The sequence below is a fragment of the Zonotrichia albicollis genome, chromosome 9 (genome assembly GCF_047830755.1).
Source record: "Zonotrichia albicollis isolate bZonAlb1 chromosome 9, bZonAlb1.hap1, whole genome shotgun sequence".
Classification (NCBI taxonomy): Eukaryota; Metazoa; Chordata; class Aves; order Passeriformes; family Passerellidae; genus Zonotrichia; species Zonotrichia albicollis.
In genome coordinates, this window is record NC_133827.1 from 18,021,607 (window position 1) to 18,044,867 (window position 23,261).

The 23,261-nt window shown below is 46.1% G+C and overlaps 1 protein-coding gene across 1 annotated transcript; it reads right to left on the bottom strand.

Annotated features, from left to right (window-relative positions):
- Window positions 1–288: 288 nt before the first annotated feature.
- On the bottom strand, window positions 289–22,627 carry KLHL6 (kelch like family member 6). Its single transcript, XM_005490971.4, has 7 exons — window positions 22,283–22,627; window positions 17,528–17,693; window positions 12,508–12,957; window positions 10,195–10,432; window positions 6,626–6,828; window positions 5,350–5,563; window positions 289–3,070 (listed from the first exon to the last, which is right to left on the bottom strand). Exons 1-7 carry the CDS (start codon window positions 22,540–22,542, stop codon window positions 2,769–2,771), a joined length of 1,833 nt encoding a protein of 610 aa, XP_005491028.2. The 5' UTR covers window positions 22,543–22,627; the 3' UTR covers window positions 289–2,768.
- Between the last annotated feature and the right edge of the window lie 634 nt (window positions 22,628–23,261).

The window sequence follows — 23,261 nt, forward strand, 5'->3', positions numbered from 1 at the left end:
TACTGTTGGAGTGTCTACTTCTGCTCCATCAATTGGCAGTGTCATTTTCTACTGGAACTGTAATATAGGGAGAGGGCAGAAGGGAAGTGCCATTGACTGGGTGCACTGGGGGCAGCCGAGATCCCTGGGGCCGTGTCAGGGCTGGGAGCAGCTCCTGCAGGGACAGCCGGCTCTGTGCTGGTCTCTGCTTTGTGCACCTGATACTCTGTGCTGGTCTCTGCTGTGTGCACCTGACACTCTGTGCTCCCTGGGCAGGAACTGCTGCTGTGGGCATTCCCTGCCGGAGGGGGATGCAGGCAGATGGGAAAGAGCCTGTGATAGCAAAAGGAAATTGCAAGGTTTTGAAACTTGATTTCTGTTGTCTTCTGTCTCCACTCCCACCTCGCTGCTGGCAAAGGAGTGGCCAGCACTGCTGGTTCTTTTTTCACAAACCTTGTGATCTTTGGTGTCTGCACAAAGCTACTGATTTGAATGTTTTTGTTTTTCAGTGTATTTCAAGCCCTTTGGATTGCAACATGAATCCAGAAGGCACAAAGAGCAGAGAGACAAATAACCACAACTCTTCACTCACTGCCATTAAAATGTCAGAATTTGTGAGCAATTCATGAGTTAGGAGAGGGGAAAGGAGCCAAGCTGTGGTTGTGCTGTCTCGTGTTTGTCAGTGAGGGCTGTTTTGGCTCACAATTGCCCAAGGTCTGCACATGTGACTAGGAAACCACCTTAGGACAGACAAGAGGCTGTTTCCTGCCTTTGAGATGTGGAGTTAAGAATTTGTATTAGAACTTTATTTGGACAACTGTTTTCTAATTCAGTGGTTTATCTTTCTCAAGAAAAAAAAAACAATACAAGTTTTTGCTACAAACATTACAGAGAGAAAATCAGTTCCTGAGGGCTGCTGGTTTTTAGGATGATTCTCAGTAGGAAGAACTAGTCAGATTAACAGCTGCTATAATTAGTTTTCCCGACAGGTAAAGATACAAAATGCAGCTGCTTAAGAGGAAAGGGAGACTCCCCCCATTCATCCACCCTCCCTGTCCCTCTAGACCAGCCAGTGCTACCAACCAAGGCAAAGGTGGAAACTGCTCTTCACAAAAACCTTTTGAAATAAAACACTCTGTCTGGAGGGTCCTCCTTCCTGCCCTCTGAAAAGCAGAGTGGGATGGGAGAGTGGGGGCCAGCATGCAAGTGTGAGAAGTCCTGGCCCTGTAGAATGACAGGAACGTAAAGAAAGAAGGGAAGCAATTAAAAAGTAGTTGAAAATGGAAAGGCCTGTGGGAAAATTAGAGTGAGAAAATGTGGGGATTGGCTGAAATTACAGAGATGAGTTCAAGGCACGGGGCAAATTGCAGAAGAAACAGGAATTCCTGCAGTCTTTCTGAGGGAAGGACACAGACCTGCTGGAGGGCTGACCCAGCCTGCACCAGGACTGTCTGCAGGCCCTGTCACACCACTGAGCACTCTGGCATTAGTGTGCTGAAATCCAGGAACCCGTGGTTTTTCCCCAGCCTAACGTGACAGAAATATTATCTTTAATACTGTATAAGGCAAAAGGAGACATTACAGAGAGGGAGGGAAGGCTGGAAGGAGTCACTGCTCTCTGCTTGGAGAGATTTGTTTTGCAGTGTATTTTCTGTCTTGATTTAATAGCGAGTTGGCTCTTTCCAGCAACTAGGCAGGGGAGGAGGGACGGGAATATGTTCCCAGTCCTTGGCCAAGAGTGTCCCAGGGCGTCCCGGGCGTGACCTCTTCCATGTTTGTTTTTCTTTCCCTACAAGTGACCCAGATGCCGGGATTTGAGACTCGGGCCCTCCTGCCCGTTGAACATTTGCCCCCTCTGGTGCAGCATGTGACAGTGGCATGCAGCAGGCGGGGAGCAGTACCTGGAGCTGTTTTTCTCTGCCGCACGCTGTTGGGTCCGGCTGCGCTGCAGGAAGCCACAGCCGTGCGGGGAACGCTGGGAGCGCAGTGCCACCCTGTGGGGATGGGGACGGAGACAGGGACAGGGATGGAGCCGCTCTGCTGCCCGCCTGGGCACAGCAATGGAGGGGAAACCTTCCAGGCACAACAGGCACCGGCACACAGCAAAGGAAAGGGAAACTTGGGTTTGGCCTGCTTTATTTAGAAAACAGCCGCAGTGAATGTTCCGTGGAAAAAAATTAGCGTTCATTTACATTTGCAGCCTGTGCAGTCTCTTTCTTGGGAATGACAGCAAGGTTTGCAAACTGAGATGGATTTGGTTTGGTCATGCAGAACTGAAAAACCAGCAAAGTATCTTCAAACAAACAAACAAACAAACTGGTTCAAACTTACCCTAATGTGCCAAACACTGGGAGAAAAAAAGCACAGCTTTGGAAGACACAATGTTATGACCTACCAAAGTTATAAATATTTAATTCCAAAAGCAACTTCTCTTTTTTCACTAGTAGGTATTGCAAATCCAACTTAACACAATAAATAGTTGGCCAAACTCTGGGACCAGACTGAGCCAGTTCAAGCACATTCCAGGGTAGATAGAGCTGGGAAGTAAATTTCCCACCTACATTTCTTTGCCTGATTCGAGGTATTGTGCTGGCAGGAGTAAACTACAGCTGGTCCCTTTGTTCTTCTGTGGAGGGAAGGAATGAAGATAACTTAAGGATCTAATGTACAAACACAAGGACTGAGCCTATATACAGACACCCCAGAGGGGCTGCGGTGCTGTTCCATCGTTGCTCCCCAGCTCCAAGCCGTGCTCACTGCAGTCCGTGCCAGGCCAAGGCTCCTGCGGCTCAGACAGAAACTGCCCCGGGCACGACTTTGCGGACGGGCGTGTAGGACTTCCTGAGGGTAACGCTGCCGTGGTGCGACACCCCCCGCGGTAGGACACACTCCTCCGTCAGCTTCTGAGTTTCAGGGTCCCAGCAGAGCACGGTTGCAATGACTTCGTTCTTTTCATCCCGGCCGCCGGTGATGAACAGCTTGTTGTTGCAGGGGGAGATGCCACAGCTGGCTCTCTCGTGGCTGAACTGAGTCACCAGGCACCATGTGTCCTCCCGGGGGCTGTAGGAGTACAGAGCCTTCATTGCCCCACCTGCCAAGGAAATGGACATTGGTTTGCACTGGCCATTCCTGGAAGGGATTTTAATTCAACCATCCACTTCAACAAGACTCAGTTCCTGACATTTGTAAGAATGGTTTGTGCCCCAAAGCCAAGAAAAAACAAGGTCACGGGATACTTTATTGTTTTGAAAGCCTGATCTGCAGAAGGCTACTTATTGTTCATAAAGCTGTGGAATCTAGGGCCAGAACAAACTGTGTGACCAAAGAGCACCTAGCAACAGATCTTCCTCATACCTGCTGCTCCAGCTTCAGAAAAATGCCATTTTGTTTAAAAGTTCTTAGATCATGGAGGACCAGCTGTGGTAAACCATCACTGCTAGAAATGGGAACAGGATTTTCCCACTCATTCCTCCATCCATTAATCCTCCTTCTTCCTGGAACTGGCTGCTTTCAAAAACCCTTCCTTGTTTAGAGTTTGTCAGACTGAATCAATAATCTTTCTATGGGTTTGTTAAACAGAGAGTGACCTTCAGTTTCTCTGTGTTTCCCAAAACTGAAGTTATTAATGATTCTTAGTAAAGGTTCTTAGTGCACCTTTTCAATCTTGCAGTGTCCTTTTCTCTTGAAAAAATGGTCAATACCTCAATTCTCATGAAAGGCTAGGAAAATATATTCCCTCCCAAGATTACCAGCAGCTAAAAATGGTTCTTATTCTGAAATTTGCAGGCACTGAATGGGTCTTCTATATTAGCTGCACAGAATCACAGAATTGTTAGGGTTGGAAGAGACCTCTGGAGATGATCCAGTCCAACCCCTCGGCCAAGGCAGGGTCACCTGGAGCAGGTTACACTGGAATGCATCCAGGTGGGTTTGGAATGTCTCCAGAGAGGGAGACTCCACTGGGCAGCTGTTCCAGTGCTCTGCAACCCTCAACATAAAGAAGTCTTTCCTCAGGCTGAGGTGGAACTTCTTATGTTGTAGTTATGGTCGTTGTTCCTTGTCCTGTCCCTGGCCACTTCTGAAAAGAGTCTGGCGCTGTTCTTCTGGATAAGGAAACCTTGAACCTTGGTCTTATTGATGAGGGCAGCAATGGCTGGCATCCTCCCTGCTGACAAAGTGAGCATTTGTCTGTGGTACTTATAACAGATGCTGAGTTTGACAATACTAGTGCAGCACCTGAGGGGTGATCAAGTCATTCAGAGGTGAGGTAATTGGAACTGAAAACAGACATTGTTAGTTGTGGTGATTCACCTGGCAGCTGGTAATTCATCAGTCTGGGTCATTTGATTGCTTTGGATGCAGTTACCAAATGCTCTTTTATCTTTTAAACTTCAGATGGGGCTGATTCCTATCCAATTGGAGTAGATTTGTTTCTCAGATAGATAAACAAGAGATTTACTAGGGGGTGTTGCTGTCTGAAAGATGCTGAATGAATGTGACTGGAGCATCATGTCCATTTTATCAGGAGTTATATCAGCTAGCCCATAAGTCATGTGCCTTCTCTCTGTCATCCTGTGCAAACAGGGTGAGGTCAGCTCCAGTGCTGAGGACAAGCATGAGGTATTTTTGTACACAAAAGGGGGGTGTGTGTGTGTATATGTGCACACACATGCAGATTATAAATTGCCCTCCAGAGCACCATTAATTATTTGGTGAATACTCCAGATCTATGCCAGCTCTCAGCACCATATTGATTACATTGGAATTCCCTGCAACAAGGCTGAGAGAGGGACGGGAAATTTTTCAGAGCTCCTGTTTTGGAAACAAATGTTCTTCTTTTCTTTTGGTTTTCCCAGTACCACCTGGAGATGTGTGCAGGCTTTCTCCTCCCCCCAGAGTTCAACTCAACCATCAAACTCTTGTTCTTCCATTTTTTCTTCCAGTTCTGGTGATTGACTGAATTAACCCCAAGTGCAATCTAGTGAAAAGCTCTGGGTCTTTGGGTCTCAGTGGCTCTGCTCCTCTGACCTGCTCCTAGTACTTTTATCCCTGCATAAATCCTGTGTGTGGTGGGTTGTGTAATGTCCCTGGAGAGGAGAGAAGACATGATGAAGCCATAAGATCATGCCCTTGCCACTATGAACACATCTCTGGCTGGCTTTAAGCTGTCTGGGCTAGCTCCAGCTTTCCAAGATAGCTACCATGCTAACAGGGGTTTTGACTTGGTGACCTTTGCCAACTGTTTGTGAGCATCCTGGATTCCCACCCCTCGCTAATCTCACCGGGAAGAGCCATGTGATGACACTCCATGTGGGTGAAACTCGCAGAAGCACAGGGTGCAGCCCAGGAGAGCCACGGTGCTGCACTTACCCACCACGTAGATGTGGTCCCTGAAGCTGGCAGCGTTGATGCACTTGGCCTCCACGGGCATGGCAGCCCTGAGGCTCCAGGCGTTGGTGGCTGGGTCGTAGCACTGCGTCTTATCCGTGGCCAGCTTCCCATTGGGGCCGCCCCCGATCACGTACAGCTTCTTCTTGTAGCTGGCTGCTGCAAAGGAGCTCACATTGACCATCAGGGGAGCAGCCTGGCACCAAAGAGAATCATTAGCAACCATGGGGAGCAGTCAGACTGATGCCCGTGGGGAGCATTCGCTTTTTAACGGCTGAACTGAAAAAAACAAATCTCTCACGAAGCAGAGCCAACAGACTGTGTTGCTAACCCCATTCCTTCCAAACTTCAGGAACCTCAAGAAATCAATGTAGTTTAAGCTTCTAGCCTGCAGAATTTTAAGTCAGGTGTCCCTTTTTAAGCAGGGTTCAGAAGATGATGTTTCTAAGGATAAGGGAAAAGAATGTTTCTTTTCCATTTTTACATTTTCTTAAGACTGCAAAAACCCTTAATAAAATATGCTATGTTCAAATGCTGAAATTGAAATTACTTTATCAATAATTCAAAAGCTAGGAAATATCAGAAATGCCAAAAATCTCCTTTACATGCTTCCATGCATTGCAAAAGAGCACAATAAATTTGTTTGTACTGATCTTGCTACTTGCAGCTGTGATTGTTAGAGTCATCCACACTGCTTTGTATAATCCAGAGACAATGGGCTGTATCTGCTGTTATGATGCCTAATCTCATTACTGTCATGGATTAATTAGTTGCCTAATTCTCTCCTCTCATTATTTGAAGTACAGTGAGTAGAACTGGGGAGGGGGCTGGGTTTAATCTTGTTTACCTTCAAACCTGTACTTTCACTTTCATTTATAACCCATACTATACATAAGGCATAGCTTGATAGACACATTTTGTATACATATTAAATGTGTCAGAGCAGTAGTTTTCAGCCTGTGCTCTGGCTCATGCATACTATATTCTTACTCCTTGATTTATGGACTACTAGCTTTAAAAGCCAACTAAAAAATTGAAAGTTAGGCATTAGATGTCTCATAGGAAATGACTGGCTGGCAATCCAGGGATTTTTACCTTCTCAAGGATATGCATTTCCATAGGAAAAAAAAAATTGGGTTTGTAAAGACCAGAAATACTTGAAAGAATGATACAAGATCATTTTGATGAACCCAAGCCCTAAGATTGTCTGAATAAAATATTCCAAATAATTAAAATGTTATGTGATGCAGCCTCTTACCTCTGACCAGCAGTTGTGAAAGGGATCATATGCTTCCATGCTGTTGATTCTCTGCATGCCATCAAAGCCCCCAATGACATAGACTTTGCCACCCAACACTGCCATTTTGTGTCTCCAGCGCCCAATGTTGAGATATTCAATTTGTATCCATTTGTTGATGGAGGCATTGTATTTCCAGACATCATGCTTTGTTTCTTTGCCACCTGTAGTGTACATGACATGGGTAAATATGAAAGCACCGCTTGTATTTACTTCAAAACTCCAATAGGCTTAAAATTGTGTTCTCTCATTTTTCTTACATGGAAAGTAAATCCTTATTACTGATTGTTAACTGGTCCTGTTACAACAGAAGAAAATTTCTGCATTTAGAAATTTATAAGTTTAATAAATAAGTTATAAGAAATTATAAGTTTACTTAATAGTGAAGGAAACGGAACAATTTCTGCAGCCAAATATTCAGTGAAGATAAATCACTGTTCCTCACTTTACCAGACCACAACCACTTTCATTTCAATACTGAGTGCATGACCAACCACACAGCAAGGTGACATGCAGGAGATTTTTGTGAACACCAGGGCTTTGCAGAACTGCTGCAAAGGGACAAACAAACAAAGGTGATTTAAGTAAGCTAGTGGAGGATGCTGCAGCTGGTAGTGCCAAATCCCTTGAAGACAGGCATGCACTGGAAAACTGCCAGGTTGTGCAGGGCAGATCCAGCCAGCCCTGCGGTTTGCAACATAAAGCAAAAGACCTGACTGAACTCCTACCAACAATTGTCCTGCAGGACTTGCAAGTTTTACTGTTCAACCCTGGGACCATATGGCTGGGATCTCATTTTTGTGCCTCTCCTTCTGGTCTCTTTCTCTACAGACTTGGGTAAGCTTCATATTTATAGCTTGAAGATCAAAACTGGACCCTGCAAACTCATTCTAGAGCTAACCTGCAAGTGGATCTTTACTTGTGCTAAAGCAGAGAGCAGTGTTTTAAACAGGAGCTGTTGTTTGCCTACAGTTTCTGGTGTAACTGTAATACAAACAGATCTAGTTAAGCCTGAAACCACATTTACAGACTGAGTAGCTTATTCCATCATCTGCAACCTGATTAAACATTTGCTTCACTGGTGAATATACTGAAAAGAGAATTCATATTCCATTGAGAAAATGTCTGCCTTCATTGGTATTCTGTAGTGCAGGCAGATCACTGCAAACTGATGGAGCCTATCTCTGGGCTAAACAGCAGATTGAATGGGAGATAATTAGCATGCTAGAAAGAGTCGTTTGTAATGCTTTTGTCCCAGTATTTTTCACATGTATGTGGCGAATTTTATTTGCACTCAAATAGCTGAAGTGGCCAAAGGGGCTGAATGCAGCATTCATGGCTACAATGGGGCTGAGAGACTGCAGGTGTTCCCTTTACTCTCCCTTGAAATTTCCCTTTGACTTGAGCTTGTGCTTTCCTCCTCAGGCTGAAATTCATGTAGTAACTTCAGCTGGACCAGTGGGTGAATTTGCTGCACATCAGGGGACAGGGAGAGATTTTTGGAGGTTTATTTTGTTTCTGTTTTTCCTCTGGGCAACAATTCTTTCTAATTTCAAGAGAAATTGTACCTAACTTAGTAAACACATCAGAATGGTGAATGATAATTTATGTCATTTTTAGATATGCTGCAAATGTAGTGTTTCAGGCCATCCAGTCAAAGCATTGAAACTCTTTTGGGGAAATCATGATCTAACAGTAGTCATAATCTTGTGCAAAGGACTTTCCTATTTTTGAGATGCTCAAGGAGCAGGGAAGACTCCAGACTGTACCAAGATATGGAGGGAAATGAGCACATGGAAGGGGAGATGACGTTAGGAAAAATGAAAGTCAAGTTAGAGTAGAAGCAAATTAGAGGAGTTAAAGAAAGAAAACAAAAGTAGAAGGACATGCAGGAGGAAGTATCTGTTTAATCAGGATTGAGACACTAATAACTGGTTTAGCTGAGAAAAACGTGCAAATGGCTTTGGTCCACTCAGCCTTTTATTCGTGTGCAAAGGGCAAAAAGGTGAAAGGCAATGAGGGAATGGAGAGAGGGACTCAGAGATACCAAAGTAAGCAGAGAAGGAAGAGAGAGAAGGTGTGAGAATGGAAGCAAAGGGAAAGCCAGCTTAGACTCACCACAGCAGGGAATGTGTTAGCCTGGCCTGGAGGTAGCCTGGATAGAACATAAAATAAAAGTGGAGAAGAGACATTGGAAAAGATGTCAGGAATAAAAGAATGCAATAAGCCTTGAGAAGGAGGGAAGAGCTACAAATTGAAGGCAAATGGAAAAAAGACCTCTCAACTCAAGGGTGTGAAGGTGAGGGGAATATTCCCTAGCTGGAATGTTTGACTTAGGTTTCTCTGTACAGCTACCTGGAAAAAGAGGGACCAATGCCAGAAACTCTCTATGGTGGACTGAAAGGAAAAACCTTCTTTATTTGCAGTTATGGAAACAATAATCTATTTCTTATTCCAGGATAAAGCTTTAATAAATGTTAAATTGGAATGAAGTATCAAAACTATGAGGATTCCCAAAAGAAAGAATGCAATGGAAGATATTTGAATAAAGGCAGTGGACCACTATTCACACTTAAGAAAAGCATTCACACTTTGGCCCACTCTCCTCCTTTCTACTCTTCTGTTTCGATGGAGTATAGAATCTGGTGGGCAGTTTTGCAGAAAGGAAGTATTCTACCAATGAATGCCCTGCTCTGTGTCATGGCCTGTAATGCCACAGTGATGAAAAGCTTGCTGTCACTTTTCCTCTGGAAGCAGAACAAGATCATCCAACTTATTTTTTGACAGACCATCAAAAGCAGCTGTCAAACTGGTTAACAAGCTTGATTTTAACATTTTGATTGTCAGAGTAAAATCTCTGTAGCTCTGGGATCAAACCCCTGTGTGGAGTCCAACTGTGTATTTGTGTGGGAAGTTAAACACATCTCCTGAAGCTCTTGGGATGGTGATCAGCTCATGAGTTGTCCAGACCCACCCTGGGTGTCTGGAACATGGGATTTCATCTGGCTTTGACAGTTTATACTGCCAAGTTAATAACTGTGGGTGGGCAGGTCTAGAGTCCTCTCTGATGGCAGCTTTCAGGGGGCAGCCAAACATCAGTGACAGTTCCCTGCAGGTTCTTGACTGACTTTTGCAGAATGACTCAGATTCTGGCAGAGTTTTGCTAATGCATGTGGAGCTTCAAATGAACTTGTCATGAGGAGATGCTGAAATGATTTGTCATTTCATGTTTGGTAAACTGTTCCCAAGAACCTTCCTGTGACCTTGTCCCTGTTTAGGGTGCTGCCCACATGTACCTATGCACATAGATCAGTGTTGTTTGAAAAGGAATCCTGTGCTCAAATTAGAGCTAGGCAGTGTCCTTACACATCCAGTGCACTCTGGAGCATGTCCAAACCCAAAACATTAAAATACCTGCAGTGCTTAATTTTTCTAAAACTGCCTCAAGCATGGTCTTGATAAAAGCTGAAAATAATCATGAGAACACTTTGCTCCCCTCTTGCACTCCCAGTCAATGTCCTGTTCCTTACCTGATATGTAGACTTCATTTTTCAGAGTTATGCATGCAAACTCCACCCATTTTTTATTCTCATTCTCTGGCTCCTGCTCTGTGATTGGTAATTTTGCTACTTCCAGACGGCTTCGCCTCAAAGGATCCAGGCAAGTCACTTCTGCTACAAACTTCTCATCTTTTGTACAGCCCCCTATGATCATAAACACCTCAGACTGGAACTCGTGCATCCTGGGCTTGGTCCTTTCTGTGATGATCTAAATGCAAGTGAGACAGAGTGAGTACACAGGGCACTTACACCTACAGTTACAGAAAGGCCCAGAGACCTTTTCTTTGATTACCTGTTTTTCAAATCACAGCAGGCTTACATCAACTGAACCAATCAGCCAATGCTTTCTAAGTTGAAAGCCTGAAAAGCATCCTAGAAGCATTCAGTACAGGTTGCTGTGTCCTTCTTTCAGCAGGATTTTTCCAACTCTGAACTTAGTTGCTTTTGCCTACCTACTTGGATCCTTTCCTTTTAGGAATTATCAGGTTGGCACCAAGAGCTATGCAGGTGAGCAGTAGTGACAAGGCTGGGTGCACGTCAGGTGCTGAAAAGGACAGGTTTTATTTGGGTTGGCAGAGTGAGGGCAGGGTAGGGGGGCCCCAAGGTTTGTGTATGCCTTGGGGAGCTCAGAGAGAGCAAGAGTGCAGTTAGTGCTAGCAGAAAATAAGTGCTCTCATTATTTGTCCTGAAGAGATATGTTAGTGTCAGAACAATAACAATTCTCAGCTGTGGAGGGGTTATTTTTATTTGTTTCTTTGTGTATAAGCTCTTACCTCAAGCCAAAATTAGAAGACTTATTTAAAGCCAGCACCAGGCTCTGAAATGTGCTTAGCTCTAATTTACTGCTTGTTGGCTCAGTTTATTGGCCAGGTCTTTGTTTCAGGGACGCTGCAGAAGTTCTTTGCCAGGTGATGCTCACCAGGAGCAAGGGGTGCTTGGAAACTTGTGTTCTCCTTGGAGGAAATGCTTGCAAACAAGACCCACAGGTTAAATATGTGTCCAGAGGCAACTTGCTTAAAGTTTTACCTCTCTTTCTGCTTTTACCATGTTTCTATAAATCAGTATCATTTATCCATATTAGAAAATATTATCTACACAGACAGGAATCTTGCATTTTGACCATGTCCAGAAAATGAATTGCACATTTTTATAGAACATGAGTCCCGGAACTTGCCAGCTTCCAGGACTGTGTTTGAACCTGCCTGCCACCAGTGCCAGGCGTCAGCCGCGGGGAGGGCAGCTGGCAGGCAGCCTCCCGCGGCTGTGCCTTTGAAGATGGGTGTAATTAATGGTGTGCAGCCCGGGGCAACACTCCTTCATCTGCCCGCATGCACCTGACAGCGCTGCTCCGTGGGACAGGCTTGCTCTGGGAGCTCCCTCGGACTGGCCGGCACTGCCCCAGCTCGCCGAGCAGGGTCTCACACGGTCACCAGCACAAGGAGCGCTTGGGCTGCCCCCCTGCCCTGTGACACAGGTGACACAGGTGATGCCTGAGCGATGGGCCCACAACGCCCTTCTGCCCTCCTGGGACTCCACTGAGGAGGGACACGTTTCCTCACTCCTGTTGTGCAATCTGACCTCTGGGTTGCTCTCCCCTCTCCCCCATATCTTGGCCAAGGAGATGTGAGTGATACCCAGCCTTCCAAAGGCAATGGAAGAACCTGAGATCCACCGCAGCCTGCACTGAGCAGGCAGGACAGGACTCGATGGGGTGTCAGGATTAATGTGTCTCTTTGGGTGCAGGGACCTCTGCAAGTGGCGGATGGGCAGCCTCTCCTCTGCAAAGACACTGTCTTCTGCACAGGAGGGAGAATATTTCCTTTATGAAACATTTTCCCCATAAGTAACAGGGGAAGATGTTACATATTCACACTTGAAAGAGTCATTACAGATTGTGGCATGGTTTGGTGGGGAAATTATTCGTCTTTTCTTAGGCTTGAAGTAATAGCTGAGAGGGTGAGGTGTCAGGGCTAGCACCATTTGCTTTTTACTAGGGAAGCTACCTAGGGTCTTCATTTAGCAAGAGTGTGTCTGAAGGGTCAAGCTCAGATGTTCATAAAAAGGAAGCTGTGCACTTTGTTTTAAAACAAACAACCCACCAGAATCTTCTCAGACAGCAGGATAAATTCTGAGGCCCATTTTGACTTTTCAGTAGCGCCAGTTAGTGGAAATTCAGTGTGATTACCTTTTTCTGCCCCATGGCGCTGCTCCTTTCAAATCAATTTTTGAGCTGAAGCATGAGACATTTACAAAGAGTGGCTAATACCTTCCTGTTTGACTCACCTCATTGCCTGACAGATGGTACATTCTTGCTTCTTGGAGCAAAGGAAAGACATCTGGACACTGTCTAATGAGTTGATCAGCTTCAACAGTCTCTACAAAGTACCAAGGGTCCAAGAGGGGCAGCCGGACGTTCTCCAGCACGTCGGGCAGGAGGGAAAACCGCTCGGACTCCTTGTAACGGACCCAGCTCATCACGGTTTCGAACACCTGCGCCTCCTCCGTGACGCAGAGCTCGTCGCTCTTCAGCGTGCTGCACAGGATGTCTGCCGGCAGCTCCAGGAACTCCTCGTAGTTCAGGACCTGGGTGAAGTTCTGGATGATGTAGTTCTGTACCTGCTGCTTGAGGCTGTGCAGGGCGTGGGCATCAGCCAGCCTCAGGATGCCAACACAGTTCTCCGGCTGCAGGGCTTCGGTGAGAAAACTGGCACAAGCATCTACCATGCGCAGGAACTGTGGGCACAAAAAACTTCTATAAGCACTGAAGGGTTAATGAAAACTGTCACAGGGGAGCTATGGAGCAACCAGCTATCCCAATACAGCAAAGAGCTGGGGGAGACAGGAATTGGATCATCTGAGCACAGGTATCTCCCAAGATCTGCAGTTTGAAATAAGAATTTCTTCCTCCCACTGCTTTTATTCCCTCTGCATCCAATTGTTCCTTTCCCCTCTTGCAGGGTACAGAAGACCTGTGACAGTCATGAATTTTCTTTATTTCACAAAAGAGTTTCCTACTCTTCCCTTTTCCTCCATGAGATCTCCAAGCACTGGCAATCATGGAGTTACAAAGCACAAATAAGGACCCCAGGCATTCAGTTTGCTTCCCCTACTTCATCTTGCATGTCAGCTCAGACCAACTAGAACAGTCTGGTTTTAGAGTGAAGGCACTGGCAATCATGGAGTTACAAAGGATCCCAGGCATCCAGTTTGCTTCCCCTACTTCATCTTGCACATTAGCTCAGACCAGCCAGAACAGAGCCTGGGTTTAGAGTGAAGGCGGCTCCACTGTCTGCATTTATGTTCCCACCATCCAAACTCCAAATGCATCTTGTGAGAGCAGTGGGAAATGAGTGCTGAGGTCTGGGAGGTTTGGAGTGTGCTGCCCCAGAAGGAATGGGCAGCAGTCCTAGCCTGGGATGAGTGGCAGGAAGAGATTGACCATCAGCAATTCCTTTGAGATTCCTAACAGACAGGAGTTTCTGGTAAGAATCTGTTGTGGGGGAGGCCTTCAGAGGGTCTAGTGACCTTTGTCATCACCATTGGCTGAAAAAAATATTGATATGCATTTTATACACAGAGTCTCCTTAATCAGAGAACTGGCTGTGTTTGCATTCAATAAGGCATCACAACACTGTCATGAATTTCCTTGGCAAAATAACCCCACCTGAGGTCCCAATGCACATATTCTGGGCCACAGGTGCCTGCAGGGTATTCCTAAAAACTCTGATCTGAGCTGGATTGCTGCTGATTATTCAGGAATTGAGAACCAGTTTTGGGTAGAACTGATCAGTTACAGTGCTTCATCCTAATGGATTTCCCATCACCTCTGTAATTTCAGGCACAAATACTGCCACTGAACAATGCAATAATGCTGTGTGCAGAAATCAAAGCTGTCAATTTTGAACCCCAGGAAAATATTGGAAAGGGTCTATATTTTATTTATGTTGGTTTAAATTTAAAAAAAAAAAAAAAGAACCAAACTTTAGAGCTTTCTGCAATCATTCAGTGTCTCCCCTCACAAAATTTGTGGCATTGTGCAGAATACTTAAATCATGTATTTCTTTCTGAAAGATACTTCTGAAGTAGAAGGTGGTGAATTTACAGGTGTTAATAAAAAAGTTACAAATATATTGGAAAGTACAATCTTAATTTGTAGTAATACTTTTCATTAGCTAGAGTTGGTTTGAGACTGGTTGGTTGATGGGTCAGAGCTAATGTTGTGCATTTCCATCTGTGCTTTTTGGGTTGTTTTTCCATCCAGTGTCAGCAAGTAAACCATTTTAACTCATGTTTTCTCACTGGGGAAGGTTGTGCAATAGTAATTGAGGGGCAAAGAGGAAGCGAAACAGTTTTAAACACTGTAGTATGTAGATTTGTTTCAGTAATTAGGGTAGAATCTTCCAGACTCGTCGGTGTCATGTTGACATATTTAGACTGTTTATCAGAGCTGAGCGATCGCAGACGCTGTGTACAGACTGCCTGGTTCCTGTTTTACATTTAGATGTGGTCAAAAGTTTAGAGAAATGCAACTGACTGATGAACGAGGCTATGTGAGGTCTCAGAATGTGTGGCCACCACTGACATTAATTGTGATAAAAATCTATCTGTGGCCCATGGTGGCATGGTGGCACAGCTCGTTGGCACCGTGGCAACTGCCATATTCCCCTTGCCTGCTCTCAAGGCTAGCACAAGGCAAGCACTCTGAACTCACCAGGACATTTCCTTGAGGATCTGAAAGGACTTTGCCACCAGGTAGGCTTCAGACCTGAGGCAGGTTAAGCATCAGCCTTATTAAGCTTATTAAGCATAAGCATTCAAAGTTGTCAGTAATGAGACACATAAAACCCCAAACCTAGCATTTGCCAAGGTCATTCATCGAGTCATCTGTGAGTCTGGGAAGAGACCCCGAAACAACGTTCTCACAGCCTGCAGCAAACCTCGGTAGAGTTCTCTAATTATTTACACATGGCTCGTTAAGAGCGGTGCTGAGGAGGTGAAGGGAGGTGCACGGTGCTCTCACGGCCAGCAGGCCCCACTCCCTCACTGCGAGGCTGTTTGTGGCCAGGCAAATGCAGAACTGCGAGGTGTGGGTGTGAGAAACAGCCCTGCTGAGGGCTCCACCGGAGAGCCTGCGCTGCTTGGCAGCGAATCAAGGCAGGACTTTCCCTGGTTCTGCTCCTCATCTCTGTGCTGCACTGACTCCCCACCACTGCCTTCATTTAGACACTAAATTCCCCCCAAAACTCCCCCAAAACTTGCTGGCATATGTCAGTCAGTCCCAGGAGAGCAGGTGGCTGACTCAAGAGAGCATCAGAATGGAGGGGAATGGAGGCGATCTGAGCCCGCCGGCCCCTCTCCTACCGGAGCTGCCCCGAAGGCCTTTGGTAGCAAACGGTGCCCTCTGTCCAGCACGGCCTGCAGCCGGCGCCCTGGCTCTGCCCTGCCCAGGGCGTCAGGATGGCTGTCAGGTATTGGAGCCCTATTTCCCCTCGAATGTAAAGTGGATTAACCCAGGAATGAGGGTGCTTTGGGGTCAGTCAGGCCATCAAGGCTGGTGGTGCTTCAGCCATGGCCTGAGGGCAGAGCTGCCCTGCTCTGCTCAGAGGGGGAAGCTCGGGGCGTCCTCCACTGTTCCCACTGCACCTGGCATTTCTATGGCAGTGGGCATCACAGCCCTTGGCAATTCCATGGCAGTGTGCCCACTACAGCCTTTGGTGACAATAGTTTCTTTTCCATCTGCTCAGAAGCCTGCTTCCCTCTCACCATTTATTTCTCTGCTTCCACCAGCACAGATGATGTGGTCCCTCACCCAAACCCCGCTGAGGGAATGGGTAATACAGAGGTCCCTGGGGGGGGGCAGGAGCAGTGTAGGCAGGTCTGGAGGTGGTTGCTGAGTTCTGGTGAGGGAAGCAGGGCTGCCTGCCATGGCCTGGGAAGCACTGGGATCCTGACCCTTCCCAGGGTGAAAGGATGAGCAGCTCTGCGGGCAGTGTGGGTGGCAGAGGCTGCTGGGCGGGATCCAGGGTGGGCACCAACCTTGCAAGTGCAGTGGCTGGGCAGCCACCAGCCCAGACAGAGGAGGTGACTGTTGAACTTATGTTGCAACTGTGCTTTAGGTGGAAAAAATTTGTCTGGCTCGCTTGAGGGTGAGGCTTAGCTGTTCAGCTGTTCCAAACCCTTCACCTGCTTATCCCACCGTGGCAGGGATGCCTGCTCTCTCCAAACAGCCCTCCACCTCTTCCTACTGTCAGTTTTGACTGCATTTGGTCAAAACTTACTAGAAGGGAATAAAGAAAGTCATAATTAAGTAAAATTTTTTCTAAAACAGTTTCTAGAGAAAAGGAGATAAGTTACATTGGAATATCTATACTGCAATAATTTAGCTGAGAAAAGAGCCTGATCCCCACCTGGCTACAGCCTCCTGTCAGGGAGTTAAAGAGAGCAATAGGGGACCCCCTGAGGGTACCCTGTTTGGGTCCTCCTGTTTAATAAGGTCCCTTTTAAATAGGGTCCTCCTTTTCTCCAAACTGAGCACCCCCAGCTCCCTAAGCAGATCCTCACAGGACTTGTGTTCCAGAAAGCAGAGTTCCAGAACTGCAGAGCAGAATTTCCATGTAAGATTCAAGAATCTGAATTCCCTCTTGAACCACAATGATCACAGAGCTGGGTGTTTCTTGCCTTCCCTACTGGGAAGAATGGACACACACACACATTGGCACTTGGCAGGTTGTGTTGGTTACAATTTGTTAGCAATTTGCAGCATGGTAGCAGACACTGCAATTTGGTAGACCTCACAGGTGATTTACAGGACACGTGAATGCCTCGTGGACCAAAGGCTGAGTAACACTGCCCAGCTCTGGCCTCCTACAGGTCCCAGGCCATGACTAAAACCCTTTACATCACGAGTTCTACAAAGGAGGATGCTAACTTTGGCTGGCAAGCCTCCATCTCAAGGCGGGGGAGACAGAGAGGCAAAGCAAATTCCTGCTCTGGCCAGCCATGCCAGTTGCTGCCCCTAACCCTTCTGACTGACCTGGCACTTGGGGAGCACTGCCAGGCAGGCAGCACATGGGAGCAGCTCTTGGAGGCACAGCCAGGCTGTTTTCCTGTTTGCATGGCACTTAGCACAGCAAAATTCCAGTACGTGGATGCCACTGCCATTTTTTACCGTAATGTAAGTAAACATGAAGCAAAATGCTTCCAGAACTCATGAAATCAGAGAAGTTTGCAGTGTGCTAACCAGGGTAAGATGTGGTGTTGCAAGAACAGAGAGACTGGGTCAGTGCAGCTGAGTTATCTGTACCTGAAAGAGGCTGGCAGCTTCCAGGACTTTCTGTACATTTTGCTTTGTGATGAGCATCTTGCTGGTGTAAGTGTAGTCCAGGAGTATATTCATGGTTTCTGCATCAACTCCTTTTAGTATGATCTTCTCCTCATATTTCTCTCTTAAGTCATTGCAGAACATGGCCCTGGAAAGAAAGGCATTTATCTTTTACTGCATTCCTGTTAGGATGAGGCATTCTGAAAACATTGGGCTATTTAGATTTCAACACAGAATACTCTGATTGCTTCATATTTTATGCAATTACTCCTGTTGAAAAGAAACAAGAAAATTTCTTTTTGTTGCGCTTCTACCTCTGTACTCATGAGTTTGATAAGGCATAGACACAGGATGGATTCCTCTGTGCTGTCCCCTACAGCAGACCTGGGGCTCCATGGCAGCAAAAGGATTTAATACCAGTGGGGGGCAAGGGGAGAATGGATTATGGATTTTCTTCTCAATTACAGTCCGACTTTTCTTCTGCTAAATGTTGGGATTGTAGAGTTGGTACCTCTTGGCTAGAGAAGCAATTGAATTGGCATGAATTGGAACTACTGTGAGGCAGAAAGTGCAGTGATTTCATAGATGTAGATAGCAACTCTTCTTTGGTGGATAATACTGCAGCTGAAAGGTGACCACCAGACATACCCTTGGCACTAGGCAAATATTTCATGTGGGGTATAAATCAGGAATTCTCTATTTTAAACCATTTTACATTGTGACAGCTGCAAGACAAACACACACATCTTCCTCTGCATATTCAGTTCATAGATTTAAGTATTTCTTCCAATGCTTTTTGCTTTTACTTAGGATTTTGATCAGCCCCTTCTTGTTCGCTGCATTCAGAGAAGGAGATGTCACATCGTTTGGAATCTGTCTCAACAGATTAGAATAACATGAGTCCACTTGTAACTGCATTGGTGAAAAACATGTGCAGATCTAAAGTGTAATTAGAAGCACTCTTTACCCTGCATTCCAAGCCCTTCTTTATTAGTCATACACAATGTTGACAGGACAATGCAACCTGGGAAATGGCTAGAGGTCCCAAGTGTTGGGCCATGCTTTTCTTGTAAAAGAAATGCCTGAATTAAGCTGTCTGATTGACAGATCTTACTGGAACCAAGACATAAACAGATTTTATTGCAAAGCAGTTAGGCACAGTGAATGGCAAATGGATGGAAGATACCAGCTGCTACTTGCTCTAAGAACTACCTGTTCCTCACCTCAGCAGAAATTTCATAGCAAGGTCTTGGTTACCTCAGTGTGCAAAACTGCCTCTGGATAGAGAGGCCTAACTTTTGAGCAGGAAATTTGGGCAGAGAAGTTACTTGTCAGAAAAGTTGTTCAGCCAAAATTCTCATTTTTCTTTCACTCAGCCCATTAGAGGTTTTTGCTTTGCTGCCCTGCCTCATGGTCCAGCTTCTGCAGCTACTGAAATTGGAATATTTCAAAGGCACTTGGACAAATGCTCCTTAACTTCAGGGATCACGAGACTGGGATCCATTTAGCTTCTCTCCCTCTGGCACTCTCAAGGGATGTGTGGGCAGGGGCCATCTGAAAGCAGCAGCCCTGAGTTCCCACTTGTCCCAGGGAGTGGGTTTCAGCACGGAGGGGAGGTTGGCACAGCGGAGCTGTTTCGGTCATGCGGGATTGACGGGTGCCGGATGTTTCATCTGAACGAGAACCAGGCCATGGAGGGTGCAGGTGGTGTCTGCTCTTCTTCCTTTCATCTCTTTAGCTGGTGACTCCAGACTTGTCTTGACCCATCCCTGTCGGGCAGGTGAGAGTCTCACTTCTGTCCCACAGACCAGAGTGTTTGCTGGGGTCAGTCAGAGATACCCAGGGTGACACTTGTGCAAGGCTGCTCAGAAACCACCTCAGCATTCTGCTGTGGCTGTGCACAGGGCTCTGGTCAAAGTGCTTGGGCCTATCTGTCTCCTGATCTTTGTAATTGGTTTAGAGCTGCCATCCACTCCCAATTTTGTAGGGTGTGGATTGATGTAACGTGAGCTGCAGAAATCACACCTCTAAAGCATGGTGCTCTAGATCGTGGCAGGGCTGAATTGGGCAGTGCTGACTGCTGACTGCTGTGCCCTTCTGCTCAAGTGGAGAGGTTCTCATTCCCACCCTGTGTGCTGGCAAGGGGAACACCTGATCTCAAGCTGATCAGGCTGAGCTTCTCTCCTAGGGATTAAAATGCTGCCTCTGAATCTTTCTGAACTCACCCTCAGGAGGCTCTAAATCCTTCAGATGTGGTTACTAATTCCATTGTATGCTTCCCTGGTTCTTGTCCCTGTGTAATTCTAAACTGCACCTTTAAACCAACAGGTACTCCAAGAAATGCACATCTGAATTGAGGGCTCAGTACCAAATTTAGATACCCAAAAATGGGTAATTTTAGAAAAAATTCTAAGTTTTTTCTAATTTAAAATCAGAGAAATCTTAGTAAAATAAATGATGGGTTGCAGTTTCATGAAGCCCTTTTTAAGCACCGTCCCACACTGGAATGCTTGTGCTTGGAATTATGAACCTGACTTCAAACAACCATGCTGGAGCCCGAGGATGCTCTGGGAAATGGTTTCAACCTCTCCCAGCCCAAATCTCCCACTACTCTTGGGCAGTGCAGGATTAAAGAGCTACTGTTCCACCTTAGCCAGCTGGTGTTTCTCTTCTCTGCTTTGCTGTCATCACAGAGGTAAATGGAGAGTTAATGTTTTTATGTCTGTGGGTGCAGGACATCACAAGAATCAGCCTATCTGCTCTGCAGCAGTGCTGAAGAAGGCCTAGAAGGGGTTAGCTCTGTTTAAGTGCTCGCCAGCTGCTGTGGGTTGCCCACACTGTGGCACCAGCCTCAGGAAGGGGTTGTGTAACGTGCAGGGGAGTGAAGCCCTTGAGTCACTGGGTCCCTTTGCTTTGTTCCTGTGCTTGGCTCTTGGAGGTGCTGTCATAGCATGGAAAGTGCTCGCAGGGGCAGTGGGATTTAAGAATTCCTTCTTTCTCTGGGGCCATGCAGCTCCCAGAGAGTTGTGGCAAGATGAATGAAGGCTCCTTGTGAGCAGCAGAACCAGCAAAGCTCAGTTCCCTGCAGACTTGTGTCCTCCTTTCCCTCCTCACAGTAACCTCAGCTTCCCCTTCCTGAGCCCTCCGTTCTCCCTCCTTATTCCTCTCACACACTGCAGGGTCCCTCCCAGGAGCTCAGCCCTGTGCTGGCTGTGCCCAGGGCAGTGTGGTTGTTCTGGCCACTGTGTGCTGCCTGTTACCCTGCACTGAGGGTGCCAGCCCAGCATCCCTCTTCTCCCAGCTGCAGACTTCCATCAAACTCATGGGAACTTCAGGTTTGAGATTTCCATCCTGTGCCACATGTGATTGAAACTAACCCAAAGGGTCGTGACAAGACGCACTGGCAGACAGTGAGGTGCAATAAATCTCAGCTCTGTGGGAAGCCAAGCCAAACAGAAGCACCCAGAGGGGCAGACCCTGCACACATGTGCAGCTGCCTTGGGGTGGGCCAGGCTGTAGCTCAGGAAAAGCTCAGTGGAAAGCTGGCCAAGGGCTGTTCTCATAAAACTATCTTTCCTGGTTTTAACTGGGAAGTCCTTCTGATTGCAGCACCTTTACTTATAGTGAAATTGGGGGTTTTTGTCAAAGTATCATTATGATAATTTTGATTTTAATTTGTGCATCTGCTATCCATTATGCACACAATGCTGGTAAGAAATATTTGGGCATCTCTGCTTTTAGCTGGATATTTTCTCATATGCAATAAATGTATAAATGTATAAATAAATTCTACAGTCTCTCTGTAGAAATAATACCTGTCTCCAAATATTCACAGACACAATCTCTATTCTAGATTAGAAAAGCAGAACTGTTCTGGCACTACCAGCAAAGCTTACCAGACTCCAGTAAAATTAGCTTTCTGCTCATGTCACAAGTGGTCACAGGTCCTTTTTTCTCGTGTTTCCTCTGTAGCTGTTCAGTCATCTGACCACTTTAGTGGTAAAAAAAAGAAAGACAAAAATCCCAGCCATGCAAATGTGGTGATCTAAATGATATTGTCTAAATGATAATGGAAAATCTGTGCTAAAACTGATACCAAGTTCTTCTGTGTGTTTAAAATTTGTTCTTGTTGGCCAGTAGTCTCAGATAGAATATCTGTTGTATTGAAAGAATGAAAAATTCAAGCAGACCAAAAGGAGACAGTAAAGTGGCAAAATTGCTTTCAAGAAGATATTTCCCATTGCAGCTGATTTCCAGATGGAAAATTCCTTCTCTTTCCTCCTCAAAAATATAATGCAATATATATTTTTACCCCAGAATAGTAACAGGAAAAATTAACAAGTTCCAGAAACCCACTCCTGTTTCAATAAAAAAAAAATCTGAATTTTTTTTTTCTATCTGAATTCCTCTTTGTCCAGGTCCCAAAGGGAGAAGACAAGTGGCTAAAGATACTTGGTTACAACACCCTTTTCTCATGCACTTGTCTGCCAATATTCTGTCTTTCTTTGCATGCCTCCAGCAGAATTTTTGAGTGCTAGTATCAGAACTCCAGCAAATCTACAACTTGGCACCTGCCTTATTTAAATCTCCGACTTTGAAAAAGCTGGAAGACGTAAGGAATTAGAGGCTCACTGTGAATCTGCACACTTTAACGCCCAGTTTGCACTCCTTGGAGACCTACAGTTCAAGTCTAAGAAGCACAATAAGTGTATTGGTTTTGTTGGTTCCAAACCTTACCTGAAATAATTGCTTGCTGCAGCAAGGACCACTCGGTGACAGGAGAACTCCCGGCTGTCCACGCACAGGACGACGTCTGTGAGGGAATTTTCAAGGCGCAGGTTCTCCAGGCCGTTCTGGAGCACCAGAGAGAGACCTGTGTCGTCAAACTTCACCTTCTCACCACTCGACACTTCCACCAGCTCCCCCATTTTCGTGGAGCACTCATTGTTCAAAGAGATCTTGGGCTCCTCAGAGCTCTTCTCCAGCGTGTCCCCCATTTTCTGGCCAGCCCCGTCTCATTCTGTTGGTGCTTCGATCTAAAAAGAGCTCCTTGGCTTTGGGCAAATCACACTGCAGAAGTTGGGCGGATTTCCTGTCCAGAGGTCTCTGCTTATCTGTAGCTGTCACACACACATAACAGGAAGCCTTGCACTTTCTCATCCTGTTAACACAAACAAAGGGTGGGTTTTTTCAGTGATTTTCAGGCGGTATCAGCATGTTTAGAAAGGCCTTAAGATGCCTCTGGATGTGAGAAGATTACAAGTGACAGGGACAGCCTGCTTACCACCCTCAAGCCAGTGCCTCACTGTTATCTGCTGGTTGTATTGATAGGTGCAGCACATGCTTATCAAGCACTCCTGGTGGACTGGGCTGCTAAGGGAAAAAGCAAAATATTTTATATTTCTTTTTTCAGGTATGTGGGTATTAGTAACTGAGCTGGTTTGGGGTTTGGGTTTGGTTTTTAGTAATATGCTTGCATATTCAGAAAGCCCTCCAAGTGCATGTTCCTGTCCCTCATGACTTGCTAGCTGGCAGCCATTGCACAGCTTTTCTTTAGGGCTAAACAGGCACAATTCTCTCAAGGACATGGACCAGCACCAAAGATCTCACAGCTGGCAGTCTTCATGCTGCACTGCTGGGCACAGGGATGTGGTCCATGCCCTGCCATCAGCTCTGACTAGCAGTGACAGCTCAGGGAGAGAGCCTGGGGAACAGG